The 17,204-nt window shown below is 34.0% G+C and overlaps 1 protein-coding gene and 1 long non-coding RNA gene across 2 annotated transcripts; both read right to left on the reverse strand.

Annotated features, from left to right (window-relative positions):
* Positions 1-11,331: 11,331 nt before the first annotated feature.
* Positions 11,332-12,263, reverse strand: LOC143043138 (uncharacterized). Its single transcript, XR_012968217.1, has 2 exons — positions 11,591-12,263; positions 11,332-11,380 (listed from the first exon to the last, which is right to left on the reverse strand). It is a non-coding gene; the product is annotated as an uncharacterized LOC143043138 (long non-coding RNA).
* A 1,924-nt stretch (positions 12,264-14,187) lies between these two features.
* LOC143042967 (uncharacterized) lies at positions 14,188-16,278 on the reverse strand. Its single transcript, XM_076215470.1, has 3 exons — positions 16,103-16,278; positions 14,555-15,892; positions 14,188-14,193 (listed from the first exon to the last, which is right to left on the reverse strand). Exons 2-3 carry the CDS (start codon positions 15,533-15,535, stop codon positions 14,188-14,190), a joined length of 987 nt encoding a protein of 328 aa, XP_076071585.1. The 5' UTR covers positions 15,536-15,892; positions 16,103-16,278.
* Between the last annotated feature and the right edge of the window lie 926 nt (positions 16,279-17,204).

Genomic DNA, 17,204 nt, shown 5'->3' on the forward strand with positions numbered 1-17,204 from the left:
GTTCCGTTATACAGATAATGTTTTGCGACTGAAAGCGTCTATTTCATTTAATTAAAAATAAGGGATGCACTTTTTCTTTTTTAATATCATGTTTTACCTTCATTGAACAAAGGATGCGAAATGGTAAAATTGAAATAATTTTTTCGAAAGGTTTACTAAATCTCTATGGTTAGTTCACATCCATGACAACTCTTGGACACTCAGATATCCACTATATATTTCAATTATCGAAGCCACACTCCCGTACTCTTTTCCTCGGTTTTGAATTTCCCTAATGTGAGGAATAGTGTTTCCGTAGTTTTACTTCAATGAGTAACACGACGGTTGACACTAGTAAAATAGAAGTATATGTGCTTCCCACATGCCCTTTTTAATGGTTCTAAATCTGCTAACTGAATACATTTTCTTTAACTTTCAGGTACAACAATTGCCTCATCATTATCCTCTCAAACGAGTGAATTAGATTATAATACGAAACTACAAACCGGACATCATGCAAGTTCAACACAAACAACAACACCTACTCCGAATACTTCAACTATTGGTAAGATAATTGTACAAGTAAGTCTAATGGCTGTCAATGTCAGAAAAGGATGTCAAACATTACAGAAAGCATGAAAATAACAGATTACATTTGGCTAAGCAAATTTGAAGTCCAACCATTGATTGACTCTTGAGTATTAAAGGTAATGGATTGTCCGTTTACCTGTAGCTGCTCTTCTTGAGATACAAATGAAACAAATTCATCAACACATGAAATGTTCGCATGTATCAAATGACGATGAAATATAATAAGAGAAGTGTGACAAAACTTTCAACAACTAACATCTATTTATTTCTGCATGCATTTCTAGCAGGAACAGTTTACGTGAAGACAAAAAAAATACTTCGAGCCCGGTGAGAACGAATATAAAAAAAAAATAATAGATATTCTTAACAAAACAGTTTCTACTAAGTTAATACTAGGTTAAATTATTGGGAAGTTTTAGAATCAAATACATCTGATAGAACTCATGTTAAAGTTTCTTTTCAACATTTGTTTTAAATAGAAGGGTATGTTTTGCATGCATGTTTCGAAGATCAGAAGTACCAGTTTTTGTACAACCGTACTTCTGGTATCCGGTGCACTAATATAAAATTTGTTGATTTTTTCACCACAAATCATTATATAATCTTAAATTTTGACAAGAAATTACTGTTTGAGCCTATACCAAAATAGATATGCAAGCTTGAAATAGTAGATTTTACAGAGAAAGCAAAAGGGCAATGAATCAGTAGTTTTATTTCAACAATTTAAAAAACAAACATGTGGAATTCAAATTTTGAAATAATGCTCTTTAAAATAAAATGTGGTCACGGTACTTGTCTATCCCAAATTCATGTATTTGGTTTTGATGTTATATATATATGTTATATTTGTTATTCTCGTCAGATTTTGTCTATATGTGTTACATTTTAGTGTTATGTCGTTGTTCTCCTCTTATATTTAATGCGTTTCCCTCGGTTTTAGTTTGTTATCCCGATTTTGTTTTTTGTCCATGGATTTATGAGTTTTGAACAGCGGTATACTACTGTTGCTTTTATTTATTGTAAGTTATTATGCAAAATCAACAGTTTTATGAATGACCAATTATTGTTGTGTTAAATTTTATTTTATTCAGCTTAAATTAAGTTATGTCTACGTATACTTTCTGTCTTTTCGAAAGGTTTACTAAATCTCTATGGTTCGTTCACATCACAGTAGTTCAAAACTTTCACATAAATGGGTAAGACGACGATTGACACAAGTGGAAAAGAACTCTATACCATTCCGCACTGATGAGTCTTTTGGAGACGAAACGCGCGTCTGGCGTAAAAATACAAAATTTGAATCCTAGTTTTTATGATGAGGTTATTTGACAGGATCGTGTTGTATGTTTTCACTCGACTTTTGTTAGCTGGATTTCGCTTTTATATAGTATCCCTCTTTTAGCTGTATTTGGCAAAACTTTTAGGAATTTTGGTCCTCAATGCTCTTCAACTTCGTACTTTATTTGGCCTTGTTAACTTTTTTGGATTCGAGCGTCACTGATGAGTCTTTTGTAGACGAAACGCGCGTCTGGCGTATATACTAAATTTAGTCCTGGTATCTATGATGAGTTTATTTATAGTATATGTGCTTCCCACATGCCCTTTTTAGTGGTCCTAAATCTGCTAACTGAATATATTTTCTGCAACTTTCAGGTACAACCATTGCCTCATCGTTATCCTCTCAAACGGCTAAATCAGATTATGATACGAAACTACAAACCGGACATCATGCAAGTTCAACACAAACAACAACACCTACTCCGAATACTTCCACTATTGGTAAGATAATTGTACAAGTAAGTCTAATGGCTGTCAATGTCAGAAAAGGATGTCAAACATTACAGAAAGCATGAAAATAACAGATTACATTTGGCTAAGCAAATTTGAAGTCCAACCATTGATTGACTCTTGAGAATTAAAGGTAATGGATTGTCCGTTTACCTGTAGCTGCTCTTCTTGAGATACAAATGAAACAAATTCAGCAACACATGAAATGTTCGCATGTATCAAATGACGAGGAAATATAATAAGAGAAGTGTGACAAAACTTTCAACAACTAACATCTATTTATTTCTGCATGCATTTCTATCAGGAACAGTTTACTTGAAGACAAAAAAAATACTTCGAGCCCGGTCAGAACGAATATATAAAAAAATTAATAGATATTCTAAGCAAAACAGTTCCTACTAAGTTAATACTAAGTTAAATTATTGGGAATTTTTAGAATCAAATAAATCTGATAGAACTCATGTTAAAGTTTCTTTTCAACATTTGTTTTAAATAGAAGGGTATGTTTTACATGTTTCGAAGATCAGAAGTACCAGTTTTTGTACAACTGCACTTCTGGGATCCGGTGCACTAATATAAGATTTGTTGATTTTTTCACCACAAATCATTATATAATCTTAAGTTTTGACAAGAAATTACTGTTTGAGCCTATACCAAAATAGATATGCAAGCTTGAAATAGTAGATTTTACAGAGAAAGCAAAAGGGCAATGAATCAGTAGCTTTATTTCAACAACTAAAAAAAAAAACCATGTGGAATTCAAATTTTGAAATAATGCTCTTTATAATAAAATGTGGTCACATTTATTGTAAGTTATTATGCAAAATCAACAGTTTTATGAATGACCAATTATTGTTGTGTTAAATTTTATTCAGCTTAAATTAAGTTATGTCTACGTATACTTTCTGTCTTTTCGAAAGGTTTACTAAATCTCTATGGTTCGTTCACATCACAGTAGTTCAAAACTTTCACATAAATGGGTAAGACGACGATTGACACAAGTGGAAAAGAACTCTATACCATTCCGCACTGATGAGTCTTTTGGAGACGAAACGCGCGTCTGGCGTAAAAATACAAAATTTGAATCCTAGTTTCTATGATGAGGTTATTTGACAGGATCGTGTTGTATGTTTTCACTCGACTTTTGTTAGCTGGATTTCGCTTTTATATAGTATCCCTCTTTTTATAGTATATGTGCTTCCCACATGCCCTTTTTAATGGTCCTAAATCTGCTAACTGAATATATTTTCTGCAACTTTCAGGTACCATTGCCTCATCGTTATCCTCTCAAACGACTAAATCCGATTATGATACGAAACTACAAACCGGACATCATGCAAGTTCAACACAAACAGCAACACTCACTCTGAATACTTCCACTATTGGTAAAGATAATTGTAAAAGTAAGTCTAATGGCTGCCAATGTCAGAAGAGAATGTCAAACACAACAGAAAGTGTGAAAATGTCTGATTACATTTGGCTCAGAAAATGCGAAGTCCAACCATTGATTGAATCTGGAGTATTAAAGGTAATTGATTGTCCGTTTACCTGTAGCTGCTCTCCCCGAGATACAAATGAAGCAAATTCAGTGACACATGAAATGTTCGTATGTATCAAAAGACGCTGACATATAATAAGAGAAGTGTGTCAAAACTTTTAACAACAAAAATCACTTATTTCTGCATGCACTGTTATGCACTGTTTACGTTAAGCCATACAACAATTACTAGTAATTCATTTATTCAATAGGAAATGGAATAGGAACGTTAAATTCGATGCTCCCTCTTCATAATGGGCCTCAAACGTTTTGTTACAGAGGCAGTTATATAAGTTGACAATATTCTGCAGATTTTTTACCATTGAACATATTTAATACGTACTTACCAAGACTATTTTCGAAAAGTAACAAATCTGTATTGTTTGGTTTTTTTTGGATGGCGATGACTTTAAAATCCAGGTTCTTTCTGATTGGATATTTGTTTTTGTGATTGGTTTACGTTTAAACAAATATACTAACTAAAGAAGATGCGGGGTAAAAATCTTCAAAGATACCATGCTAAGATTTTGTACATCAAACTCTATTTCGTCCACATGACAATTATCGCTACGCTCGAATTCAAAACAGTTGCAGGTCTATTGAACATAAATACAAACTATAGATAAGAAACTGCATGAGCTAAATCACCGCCCTAGAGCAGGCATGGGGTAATCGTAATCAGTAATCGTAATCAGCTGTAATCGATTACATTTTGCAGTGTAATTCTATGTAATCAGTAATCATGCCATTTCTGATTACAAGTAATCATAATGTAATCGATTACATTGCCAAAAACAGGTGTAATCATGATTACTTTTAGATTACTTTAAGATTACATTTATATGATTACTTGCCGATTACAAATTTATGAAAATAGTTTTTTGATAGACAAGATGAAAATAAGAAAATGTAAAGCTTGAATGAAAAATCATGAAACTAGTATTCACAATGATGGGACCTTAATTTTGTTTAATGTGATGAATTGTATCATCTACATAACAAATTTGTATAACTGAGTGTTTTATTTTTTTTGGTCTATAAATTCGTGTATAATATGTGCATTCTAATTTTTATTCTTTATTAACTTTGAGCCTTACGGCTCATCAGTATAAACAAGTACATGTACAGTGTATACATATGGCATAATATTACAAACAATATGCATAGTAAATAATAGGTGACGTCAGAAGTATCATAACTACAAAATATCTTTTGTTACAATAAACTGTTTCTTAATTTAAAGAGAAATGTATATACTTTCCTAAGTTACAAAGCTGTTTTGTGTTTTCACCTGACAATAATTCTATTAATTATTTATTAGATCAAGGATTTGTATAGTAAGATTCTTACTATACAAATCCTTGATTAGATCAAGATTAAAACTTTTCAAACAAATAATGACAATCAGCCACTTTTAACTTTATGGTTATTGTTATTAAGACAATACAATTTTAATACCCAAGCTCACCTATTGTTTGTTAAAAAAACGGAAGTTGTGATTAACACCTGTAAAAACATTAATGGATGTGTCAATTATGTCCCAACAGACAATAAAACTATACTTAATTAATTTTTCCTTATTTGTTCAGGTTTTTTGTTAATTAGGAAGTTGGTTAAAATTTGTAGAAAAAAATAAGTTAATTTTAAACATAGAGAAAGGACACTTGTCTATAGCTATTTTATGAAGTTACACATGTTACACTGTACTTGTCTATAAATTATTTTAAATAAGATAAAAAAAATTCAAGCTTTTAAAAAGATCACAAAAATTCTCTTTTTGTGAGGATAAAAAGTTATAAAAAAGACTTTGATATTGCAGTATACAATGTAATCATAAGTAATCTAAAGTAATCATGATTACTTTCAAGAAAAGTAATCTAATGTAATCGATTACTTATGAAATAGGGTGTAATTGTAATGTAATCGATTACATTTTATTGGCAAAGTAATTGTAATTTAATCGATTACATTCTTAAGTAATTGACCCCATCCCTGCCCTAGAGTCAGGAAAAGTAAAGACTTATTACATTTACCAATGATTCAAAAGAAATTGTCCATTTTGTTGTAATGTGATAAATGTCTACAACTTTCATGGGATTTGACATGGAGTATTTACATGCATATATGACAGGGTTAAAATTCTGTTGGATACCAAATTGTCTCCGATTTATTATTGTTAACTTTATCTCATTTATTTAATTCCATTTAAATACTCCAACGTCATGGTTGTCCGAACTTAAATATTTACGTATTTGTTTTTGCTAAATTTCTTTGTGTGAATAAGACAAACCTCTTATATAAGTTTGGTTGCTCGCAATAACTTGTTTTTTTTTTGTTTTTTTGAAAACAATGTTTGACAACATATCATATCTTATATAATATATAATAATGACATTCAAATTAAATAGGCATACAAGAAAATGTTCAAATATATCATTATATATATATGATTTGAAATAATTTTATATGATCCATCATCATTTATATGACAATCAACGGTAAACTATACGTTGTAGTTACTGAGAGAACATTGGATAAACTGACAGCTCAACATTTTTTTTAATGTAACTACATTTAAACCACCAAAGGATTCCACGTGCATATATGACAAATGTATCTAGTTCCAAAATAACCCGTTTTACTACTACTCTAAACATAGGGGAAATCCCTAAGGTTAAACGAAAAGAAATATATGTAAGGCTAGTGTTGTGTTTGTAACTTTGTAAGAATGAGTGTTTTTAATGTTTTTTATGATTCAAGTCTGAATTTTTTATCACATTTTGTAACATGCAGATATACTGTGTTTTATATTGTTTTCTACTGCATCATTGTACATTTGAATATTGAATATATGTATAATTATAAAGGCTATATATAAAAATTGTTTTGATGGTCCAACAATCTTTTGACAATAAATGAAACAACTATTATTTTGAAATTTATTTTAATAGTAACTTTTTAACAACGTACTTGAAGGTTTTTTTTATCAAATATAATCGAATTGATTCAATTGTGTTTTTGTATCACCTAGTCCCTGCCTCCGGGCATAATAAGGACTAGGTATGTAGTTAGTCCCATTATTATAAATGTTAACCAAGCATTTCACAGTTGATATCAATTCACATAATGATTGAGACGCCAGAAGAAATACAAATAACAAAATGTAAAAGTCAACAAACTATTAAATGTTTGAAAATTGTTTTTATTAGTAAAGATATGTAGGATAGTTTCCCGAACCGCTATGGTCACTCTGCTGGGCGATACTTTAACGCTGAAGTATGTTTTGAATCAACCATTTTCTGCATAAAAAAATGTAAGTCATGTATATGACAGATGTTATCTATTCGACAGATGTGTTTGAGCTTTTGATTTTGGAATTTGATTAGGAACTTTCCGTGTTGATTTTTCTTTTGAGTTCGGTATTTTTTTTATGTTACTTTTGATCAAGTGCGAATATGGCACTGAGACGCCATATTCTTGTTAGCTACGCTGAAGTGCGTTGATGGTTACGCTAAAATGCGATAGATTATACAAAAAAAATGTTCAGTGTTTTTCAAGTACAAATCACTTTGTTTATTATACATGTATGTAGCTTTATTTTTCTTTTTTTTAATGATAAACAGTCAACAGTATAACCCGATGAAATTCGAGCTCTAATTGTAACGTTGTAGTGTAGATTATACTTTTTAAAAAGCTTACACACCCAAGATATTTTCTTTAAAAGCAGTACGAATTGCATTGACTGTATGTGGCAGTTATTTGAAATGCAAGTATTTTTTGGTTATTCAAAACAAAACAAAATCAACGAAAAATGTATACAGTTGTTGCGATGAACAAAAGTAGTAAAAAAGATCACAGATGTTTTTACTGCAACTGGAGAAAAAAATGAATGTTTGGTATTTACATACTAACTTAAGAGAAATTAAGTTTTCATTATAATTAAATATCTGTAAATTTTACTACATGTATACCATCGCACATTAGCAAAAGGACAGTTGCACTTCAGCAGCGCAGACCATCTCATTTCAGCGTCACAATGATCACACTTCATCATCCCAATCGCACTTCCGAGTCCTACATATTTTTCTTTTTTCTTTAGTAAATTAGCATCATATTGAATATTATTGTTAAACACATAATTATTTAAATTCAAGGTACTACAACCTGTCGATACCTGTATGCTGTCAGGGCACAAGGTTATGCATTTCTCTGACGTCTTTACATTAAATTCATTGTATATTGAATTTGCACTATATTGTAGTCTTAAATACATACTTTTTATATTAGCTGTTATTTGTTTTGAACTAGGAGTCAGTAATTAATGGTGATTATAAAAACTCTTGATCTGTATTAAGTATCATCTTGTTGTTATGGATAAAGGATGTATTATTACCCTGCCATGCCCGTATTGTGCTTTTTGTCGTACTTTTATCAGTCTTATAGAAGGGGGATGTTTACGGCTGATGTTTCATATTTTGGTCTTGTTGTAATCTTCCTTGTGTAATTGTCCCGTTTTAGATGGTTGTAGTTCAGTGGTTGTCTTTGGTTCATCTATGTCATAATTGTGTTAATATGTGAAATGTTTTTTTTTATTACACTGTTAGTTTTCTCCAAGGACTTATTACATACTTTCATGACGGGGCTTTTTACAGCGGATTATAAGGTTTGGCGGTTTCTAGTTATTGAATACCATACGGTTGCCAATACTTGCTAACATCCACTTAATTTGCATTTTTGTAGATAGTTGTCGCGATGGCAACCATACCACATCTCTTTATTTTGATAAACATAACGTTAGAGTTTGATAGTTCCTGATGCAGCACCTCTATTTATCTAGGGTATCACATTGCATTTACCATGTTTACCATCACGTTTAAATTGTTTTGTCATTTAGCAAGTGGTATGATGCTAATAGCTAATACTTCACCACAGAGATAGTTGCTGGCTTCCCCAAAATACTAGCAAATGTACTTTAACCATTTCGAAAATCATAAATCGTCAATAAAGAGTAAATATATTATACGAAATTCATTACCTTTAGTTTCACAATCATGTATTTATACAATTCAAAAACGTTGATTGTAATATAGGTCGGATTTGACATATTATAAAATCGTCCAAGAAACGGTGATTGAAAACATCTTTTTTCTATTCATGATGAAGTTGATTTTTTAAACGTCTTATTTTCCATGATTATTTGCATTTTTAATATATTTTTTGCATCAAACCAATGCTTGTAAATGTATTTGTGTAATTGTTGTATTGATGCCTTTGTTGTTATTTTAAGTAGATAACGAGCACCTTATTGGTGAGACTCTCATTGTGATTTCATTAAAATATATAACATCATGTGACTTATTTTTCTTACCATTATTGTTTTATGATTTCTCAAAACGAATAACGAATGGATCCAAGTATACACAGCCCTCTATTGTGGTAAAGTTGAAGCAAGTTTGTGGACGGTTTAAACGAACGTCATCATGATTTAGTTGAGCGTTTTGGTATATATCTTTCATGGTTGACTACCGATATGTTCCAATTGTGCTAGCCACAATCAAATCTTTTATTCTTCATTTTGATATCACGTTATGCGTCCTTTATTTGCAATGCGTAACAAGACAATTGTCTTTTTCATATCAACCTCAGCACTTTTGGTTACATAGCTTCCTTGTAATAGAGCATAGGGAATAGTAGGGTAAAGCGTCGAAAAAATCAAAGGTCTTAATGTTGCTTCAAAATTGCAGAGAGTGTAATCTAAGATTCAGCAGTAGATCTTTATTGTTTTTTCAAATCCACATCTAATTGACAACACTAGTTGAATATATCTCATTACAAATTATTTTTGAAGGCCATCTTTATTCTGTAGAAAGAATAGAAATCAACCCTTTAGAAAGATGTTTAGTCGAACATCTTCATGATCCAGCTATGTATCGTTCTTTATACGGAGGTTTGTGAAGTGTTTGTACCAAGTATGATATGATGACGGTAGATTATATGCGTTTTCTCTGATGTTAATATTTACTGAAAGAAGGACAGATTTGTGATTTTGTAAAATGTTATCCTTTGAAAATGATGTTTAATGATATGTTTGATTACAGTGGCTAGTTGTGCTGTTTATTTCAAGCTCTTTATTTGATATGAACCTAGCCATGCAGTTACAGGACTTCAAATGTTTCAATCCTTTATGGGTTGATTTAAAATACAAAAATAAGTAAGCAATGAACGTGGTTGTTAAATTTGATATGCTGTTTGTGCTTCTTTGGTTTTTTTTCTGATTGGAATTGTGTCACGGTGATGACTACTGTACCCCTATTTTGACAATTTTACATATAACGTATGATTTATTCACACATCGTTGTAAATATAATGGAATTTGATGCGACTGTCATACAAGTGAGAGGTTTAGCGCTATAAAACCAGATTATATTTTCTACATTTGAAAATGCCTGTATCGAATCAGAAATATAACAGTTGATGTTCATTCGTTTGATGTATTTTATCATTTGATTTTGCCATTTGATAAGGTACTTTCCGTTTTAAATATTTCCTCGGATTTTAGTATTTTTTGTGATTTTACTCTTTTGAGACACAGCAAATAATGGTTTTTACATACGAAGAGAATATTATTGGAGGCTGAATCTGCTCGAACAACGACATATTTGTCATGCAAGGAGGATGAATCATGCGCAACTTTAGGTTATGGAATGTGTTAGGAACCCCTGTGCTCATAGTACATCGTAGTTCTAGAATGCGCATCTGAAAGGCATGATCGAATAGCTTTGATCCATTTAGACAAAGTGTCCAGTTCTGGTTTTGGTTGGCGCTTTACCAATTTTCTCATTTTCTAGCATAGTCCTCAACTGCATTTTTAGTAACATCGAGTTCTTTTTCCATTTGATGGCCTGGTGAGTTTTTTTAATTTGATACCTTGGCCAACAACGCTCTTAGTTCTTTACTGGTAACGATGACAATGTCGCCAGTAATAACATGACTAGCTTGACTATACTTGTATTTCGACGATGCACATGAGCAATCCGTTGATTTGGATTCACATTTTTGAAGGTCTTTTGTACCATCTGAAGCATGAATACAAACTATGGTGTAAGCCAGCAATAAGCGAATGTTTTGTTAACACACCATAATTTTTTCAAGAATATACGAATAATATTTAGCGGTCGATATTTTAATGCAAGTCCAAGTGTTTTTAGGCATAGAACTTTAATTTTCGTAAAAACGATACATTATAAACTATTATTTTGTTGTTTCTATTTTCGTAATAGTGATACAGATTTAACCCATTATTTTATTCTTTCTGTTTTCGTTATAGTGATACAGTATAAAGATTTTTTTTTTTTTTTCTATGTTTGTCTTAGTGATACATGTAATGGCCTGACCATTAAGTATAACCGACGATTGGGCTCAAGGAGAAAAGACTATCAGGTGCTGATACTTTAATTATGAACCAATCTGACATATGGTAAAAAGCTGAAAAACAAATAAAATACAATTTTACAATGTGTTCAATTAATGTTATTAAAACGAAATGTCAAAGGTAATAGATAGCACAGTCCGTTGAATCCGAGAAAATGTTGTACTTTCAAGAGCAGTTAATTTCCAGTGTTTCACGGAGAGAATGTTCAAATATGTATAGAGTAATTTGAAGGCTTCAAAAACAATGTTGTAAAGTTAACTCACTCTGTGGTTAGCCACGAATTGTGTCCTAGATGACGTTTGTCCTTTGAAAAGTTCTCCAGAACTGGTATGACCTTGCAATGTTCGGTTTGAGATGAGATCCGTGTGAGCAGGGGAAAGGTAGCGATGATACGATGTTTTAATGTTCTTATGAGGTTAAAGATGAATAATCCTCCTAGACTGGAACACATAAACAGATTAAGAATATAATCGAAGGAAGTACACAAATTGAGGAAAGGTGTAACAGAATACTCCCCGTCTGATGTCTATCTGATATCACTATTCCATAAATTAATCGCATATGAACATAAGATCTAGATAAATGAATAAATCCAAATATAAATTAAATATATACAGGTGAATTATCCACTATTTGTCGTGTGAGAAATATCAGGTCTGAACGACTTTTCACTATTAAGGTTCCTGAATGTATACATTCCACGGGAAACTGGGTTGGTACAGTTTCTTGTCCTTTGGATAAAGGGTGTCTCGGACGACATTGTTGTGTTCTGTAGAATGTTCCAAGTCAGATTTGGCAATACTGCTTCCTTCTCGTAGTAGACGTTGCTCATGCAATTGCAGATTGAGATTGGCAATAGGTCCTTCTTTCGGAATAGGTTTGTGAATGCTATTGATTTCCTCTCCATGAACTTTAGGTTCTGTTGATTTCGGATTGAAACTTTTTTTATCTATAGATTTTTCTATAGAAGTCACAGCTTTTGCTTTTATTGACGCGAGTGATGTCCCTTTAGATGAATTTGTGCGTTTACCAGGCTTGGTACTAGGTCCTGTACATTCAAGGAATTGTATTGAATGCGATTTAGCGACCTTGGCATTCGAATGAAGGTTTTTGTCGTTAGACTGAACAACAATTGGATTATTGTCCTTAACGGCTATTTCCGGTCTTGAGGCAAGACGTTGTTTTGATTCCGTGATTGAAACGTAAGTTATCTTTGTGTTGACTTCGATAGGAACAGTTTGCTTGTCAATGTATGTATTTCCAATTATGACCCAACCAAGTCTCAACTTTTGGGCAAATGGAGTTCGGGATGGTCCTAGGCGTTGTTCAAGAACGTGGTGTGCCTCTATAAGGTCCCTTCCAATTAGGAGTAGAATTTGACAACGTTCCTCTAGTGGTGTAATACTTCCTCTGAGTTCTGTCAGATGAGGATGATGCATTGCAACTTCAGGAGTAGGAATTTCGTCTCGATTATTGGGAATATTATTACATTCAATTAATGTAGGCAGATCAAATTGTACGTCACTATGTACAGATTTTATGACGAAATCTTTTCCTCTTTTCCCGGAAGTAGCTACTCTGCCGGAGCATGTCGTAAGAGAGTAGTTTTCAGGTTTCTCCCGAACGTTGAACAGACTGAAGAATTCAGGCGAGGCAAGAGACCGGTTGCTTTGGTCGTCAATAATGGCGTACATCCTGATAATTTTGTCTGTCTTGTCCTTGTGGTACACGTCCACAGGTAATATCTTGGCATAAGATTTCTCGCTCTTATGATCTTTGTAGATCTCTGTGCAGATCGAACTTACAGAGGTTAACTTTGTTTCAGCTGACTCTGTCTGCTCCCCGCCGTAGACTTGTGTTAGCTCCCCGCCGTAGGCTTGTCTGGGTGAGCTAAACTGGGGACTTTCAGATTGTTGTGGTCTAATGATGTGAAGTGCTGTGGTATGTCGTTCACTTCCACACTCGTTACAACTGATACTTGCGTTGCAGTCCCGACTTCTGTGTGTGGTTGACTCACAACACTTGTAGCACACGTTGTTTTGTCTTAACAGTTCCTTGCGTTCCTCGATTGGTTTGGCTCGGAATGCTCGGCATTCATTCAAGGTATGCTTTGTCTTGTGTAGGATACAGAGATTTTGTTGTTGACTGCTGTCTTCAGGTTGCTGTTCAACAGCCGTCTTATGGACGTTGACTTTAGAGTACGTCTGAGGTGTGAACCTTGGCGTAGAGTCTTTTGTATTTGGTGTTACTTTTGATCCAAAGATGAACCCAGGATCGTTCTTAATTTTGCTCATTTCCCTGATGAAGGCAGAAAATTCTGTGAATGGCGGAAAGGCAACTTCATATTTGGACTTGTATATTGAAGCCCTTGTTATCCACTTTTCTTGGAGTCCGTATGGTAGTTTTTCCACAATAGGATTTATACCGGACGAAGAATCGAAATAAGCAAGTAAACATCCCAGCTTGGGATTTTCCTTGTGATATTCGATTTCTGATAGAATATCAGACAAGTCATAAAGACGTGCGTTATCTTTGTTCGTCAAGGTAGGAAAATTGACGAGTTTACTCACGAGAGAGGCTTCCAACATTTCTGGAGCACCATACCGCTCGTCAAGCCTCTTCCATAATCTCTGTATACCTATGGTAGGATTATTGGCGTTCGACGCTCTTATACTAATGGCGTGTTTAGCAGACTCTGGACCGAGCCACTTGATCAGTAAATCGATCTGTTCTGAGTCAGAGACTTGTAACTCATCAGTCACATTCTTGAAGCTTGCTTTCCAAGTTTGGAAGGATTCTGCCCGATCGTTAAAGCTTGTTAACCGGGAGAAAAGCAGGTCCTTACGTAAGAGGAATCTAGTTATCTCTGATGTAAAGTTGATTTGTTGCTGGTGTGCAACAGGGATCTCTTCTACTATGCCTTGTTTTTGGTGTGAAACAGGGATCTCTTCTATAAAGTCTTGTTTTATGCGTAAGACAGGGATCGCTTCTTTAACACCCTGTTTTTGATGTTCAGTAGGGCTCTCATCTGAAAGACCTAATTTTTGTATGCCGGTTACTAATCCCAGATCTGGGATAAAGGTAACTTCCGGTGACTTAGAATCGGAAGGTAAGACAGCAGATGTCTGTGACAGCAAGTTCAGTGCCGCGGACGGCACGAACGCTGGTGCTTCGTGGCTCAGCTCAATTTTAACAGGAAATTGCTTTTTCTTTTGAGGTGCTGTTACTTCCTTCACATCTGTTGATACAGGAAGTTTGTTGACAAAATCTTGCACACGCTGGAGCGGGTCTTCCTTTTCGTCAGGTAGTTCGCTAAAGGCTTGACTATCGTCGTATTCCAGGATACGAGCCTCGGCTTCTGCGGCTGCAGCTTCTTTCTGTGCTTCAAGAAGGTTAAATTTGGCTTTAAGCTCGACCTTTTCCCGGCTTACTCGTGCGGCTTCTTGTTGCATTTCAGCCTTCCTGCGCATAGCCTCTTGTTTACGTTGAGCGACTTCTTGCTCCATTTCTGCCTGTTTGCGTGCAGCTTCCTGTTCCATTTCACCTTGTCTGAACAGGGCTTGTTCTTCTAACATTGCTTCCTGTTGTAGGATAATGGCATGTTTCTCTACAAAGGCTATTTTAGACTTGGCAGCCTCTGCCTTGGCACGCTTTCTCCGTGCTAGGCTTGACATGTCTGACACGTTAGAGCTACCACTGCGTGAGGTTTTCTTACCTTTTGAGGTCTTTGTTTTAGTGGATTTGGACTTTGTTAGAGCGAGGCGCTGCTCGTGTAGTTTTTCCATGACCAGTTCCACTTTGGACAGACGAAAATCTAAAGAGAGTTTACACGCATCTATTTCTTTTTGACTCTCCAGTGTTCTGGTCCTTTTCAGAAAGTCAAGGTACTCATCTGTGAGCCTACGATAGTTATTACAGGCTTTAACTAGTTTGTCCTGAGCTGTAAGGAGTTGCTGGAGCTCGTTAGGTGGCGTTGTTACTTCCAATAACTTGGATTCAATGTCTGTCCAGAGAGCCTCTAGTTCCTGACAGAACTTGTCACGTTTTTCAGTGAAAGCTCCTTGTCCTTTTTCTGTGAGGTCACGAACTCGCCTAGCCTCGGGAATTTCATCTGACTGAGATGTATTAGACAGATTTTCTAATATTTCAGGGACATCTCCTTCTTGGGGCTGTACCTCTTCTTGTTGTTCCTCATGACTGGGATCCATGTTGACTCAACGTTGTTAGGTTGCTGTCGAGTATACACACGATATGTAGTCCACTGTCAGTGTGAAGGTATGTACGTTGCTACGTTGTCGTTCCTTGTCTGGATATGTAAAGACAGGTTGTCGTCAATTTACTGTACGTCAAGGGATGACGCGTACATGCAGGGCTCAACAGGTAGGTTGTTATGTAGCTGTATAACTAACGTGGAGTGGCGTTATCTGTGAGACACAACAGGCAAGTTGTAGACTTTTTACTGTAATGGCCTGACCATTAAGTATAACCGACGATTGGGCTCAAGGAGAAAAGACTATCAGGTGCTGATACTTTAATTATGAACCAATCTGACATATGGTAAAAAGCTGAAAAACAAATAAAATACAATTTTACAATGTGTTCAATTAATGTTATTAAAACGAAATGTCAAAGGTAATAGATAGCACAGTCCGTTGAATCCGAGAAAATGTTGTACTTTCAAGAGCAGTTAATTTCCAGTGTTTCACGGAGAGAATGTTCAAATATGTATAGAGTAATTTGAAGGCTTCAAAAACAATGTTGTAAAGTTAACTCACTCTGTGGTTAGCCACGAATTGTGTCCTAGATGACGTTTGTCCTTTGAAAAGTTCTCCAGAACTGGTATGACCTTGCAATGTTCGGTTTGAGATGAGATCCGTGTGAGCAGGGGAAAGGTAGCGATGATACGATGTTTTAATGTTCTTATGAGGTTAAAGATGAATAATCCTCCTAGACTGGAACACATAAACAGATTAAGAATATAATCGAAGGAAGTACACAAATTGAGGAAAGGTGTAACAGAATAATACAGTTTTAACAAATGTTTTGTTCTGTCTATTTTCGTCATAGTGATACAGTATAAACAAAAGATTTGTTCTTTCTCTGGTTCCCTTTTTTATACAGATTTATGTAATTTAAATCATTCAATTGAAAAAGGAGGCTTTGGTTCTGTTATCAGAATTTCATCTTGTCATAATGTATGCCTAGGCCGACAGTTTTATTTTTAGCTCATCCTGGTGATTTGTCTTTTAAAGGAATTAATGGTGTCGATGGAATAGGATTGTAAGTAGCAAACGAGTTCAGTTATGATATCCTTAGAATCAACATGATCAATGCGATTAAAACGTTCCACGGTAAATGTAATGATGAAGATTATTTTCTTTACATGTATTTGGTGAATGTCTAGTGGCAAGTATTAGGTGCTATAGAGTTGAACTAAAAAAATGAAATTCCTTCGAGAGATATATGTTCATTATTTGAAGATGAATTTTGAAGGTTCGATTAAATATGTTTTTTTCTTTGATTTACATATTTCCAAATGCAAATCATCCTGAATTAATAGTTCAAACAATATAAGTAAATACATCAATACATTTATTCTCTACTTTATTGTAAAATCATATAGACACACATCGTTCCGATAAGGAGTTCGTAAATTACATGTAATGTCAATTACAACATATATAAACTCAATAATTACAAAATTATTTTGAAAGATTATGATTGTTAATAAAAAAAATTGAACGTTTAAAAACACGAATAATTAAAAGAAAGGAAAGAAATATTCCAATTACATTTATTTAGAGTTTTGTTCAATTCAAACTTTATGTTTACGTTAATTTTTTCATTGTAAGTATCTACTCTTTGATATACAACTCC

This window comes from Mytilus galloprovincialis, chromosome 8, assembly GCF_965363235.1.
Source record: "Mytilus galloprovincialis chromosome 8, xbMytGall1.hap1.1, whole genome shotgun sequence".
Classification (NCBI taxonomy): Eukaryota; Metazoa; Mollusca; class Bivalvia; order Mytilida; family Mytilidae; genus Mytilus; species Mytilus galloprovincialis.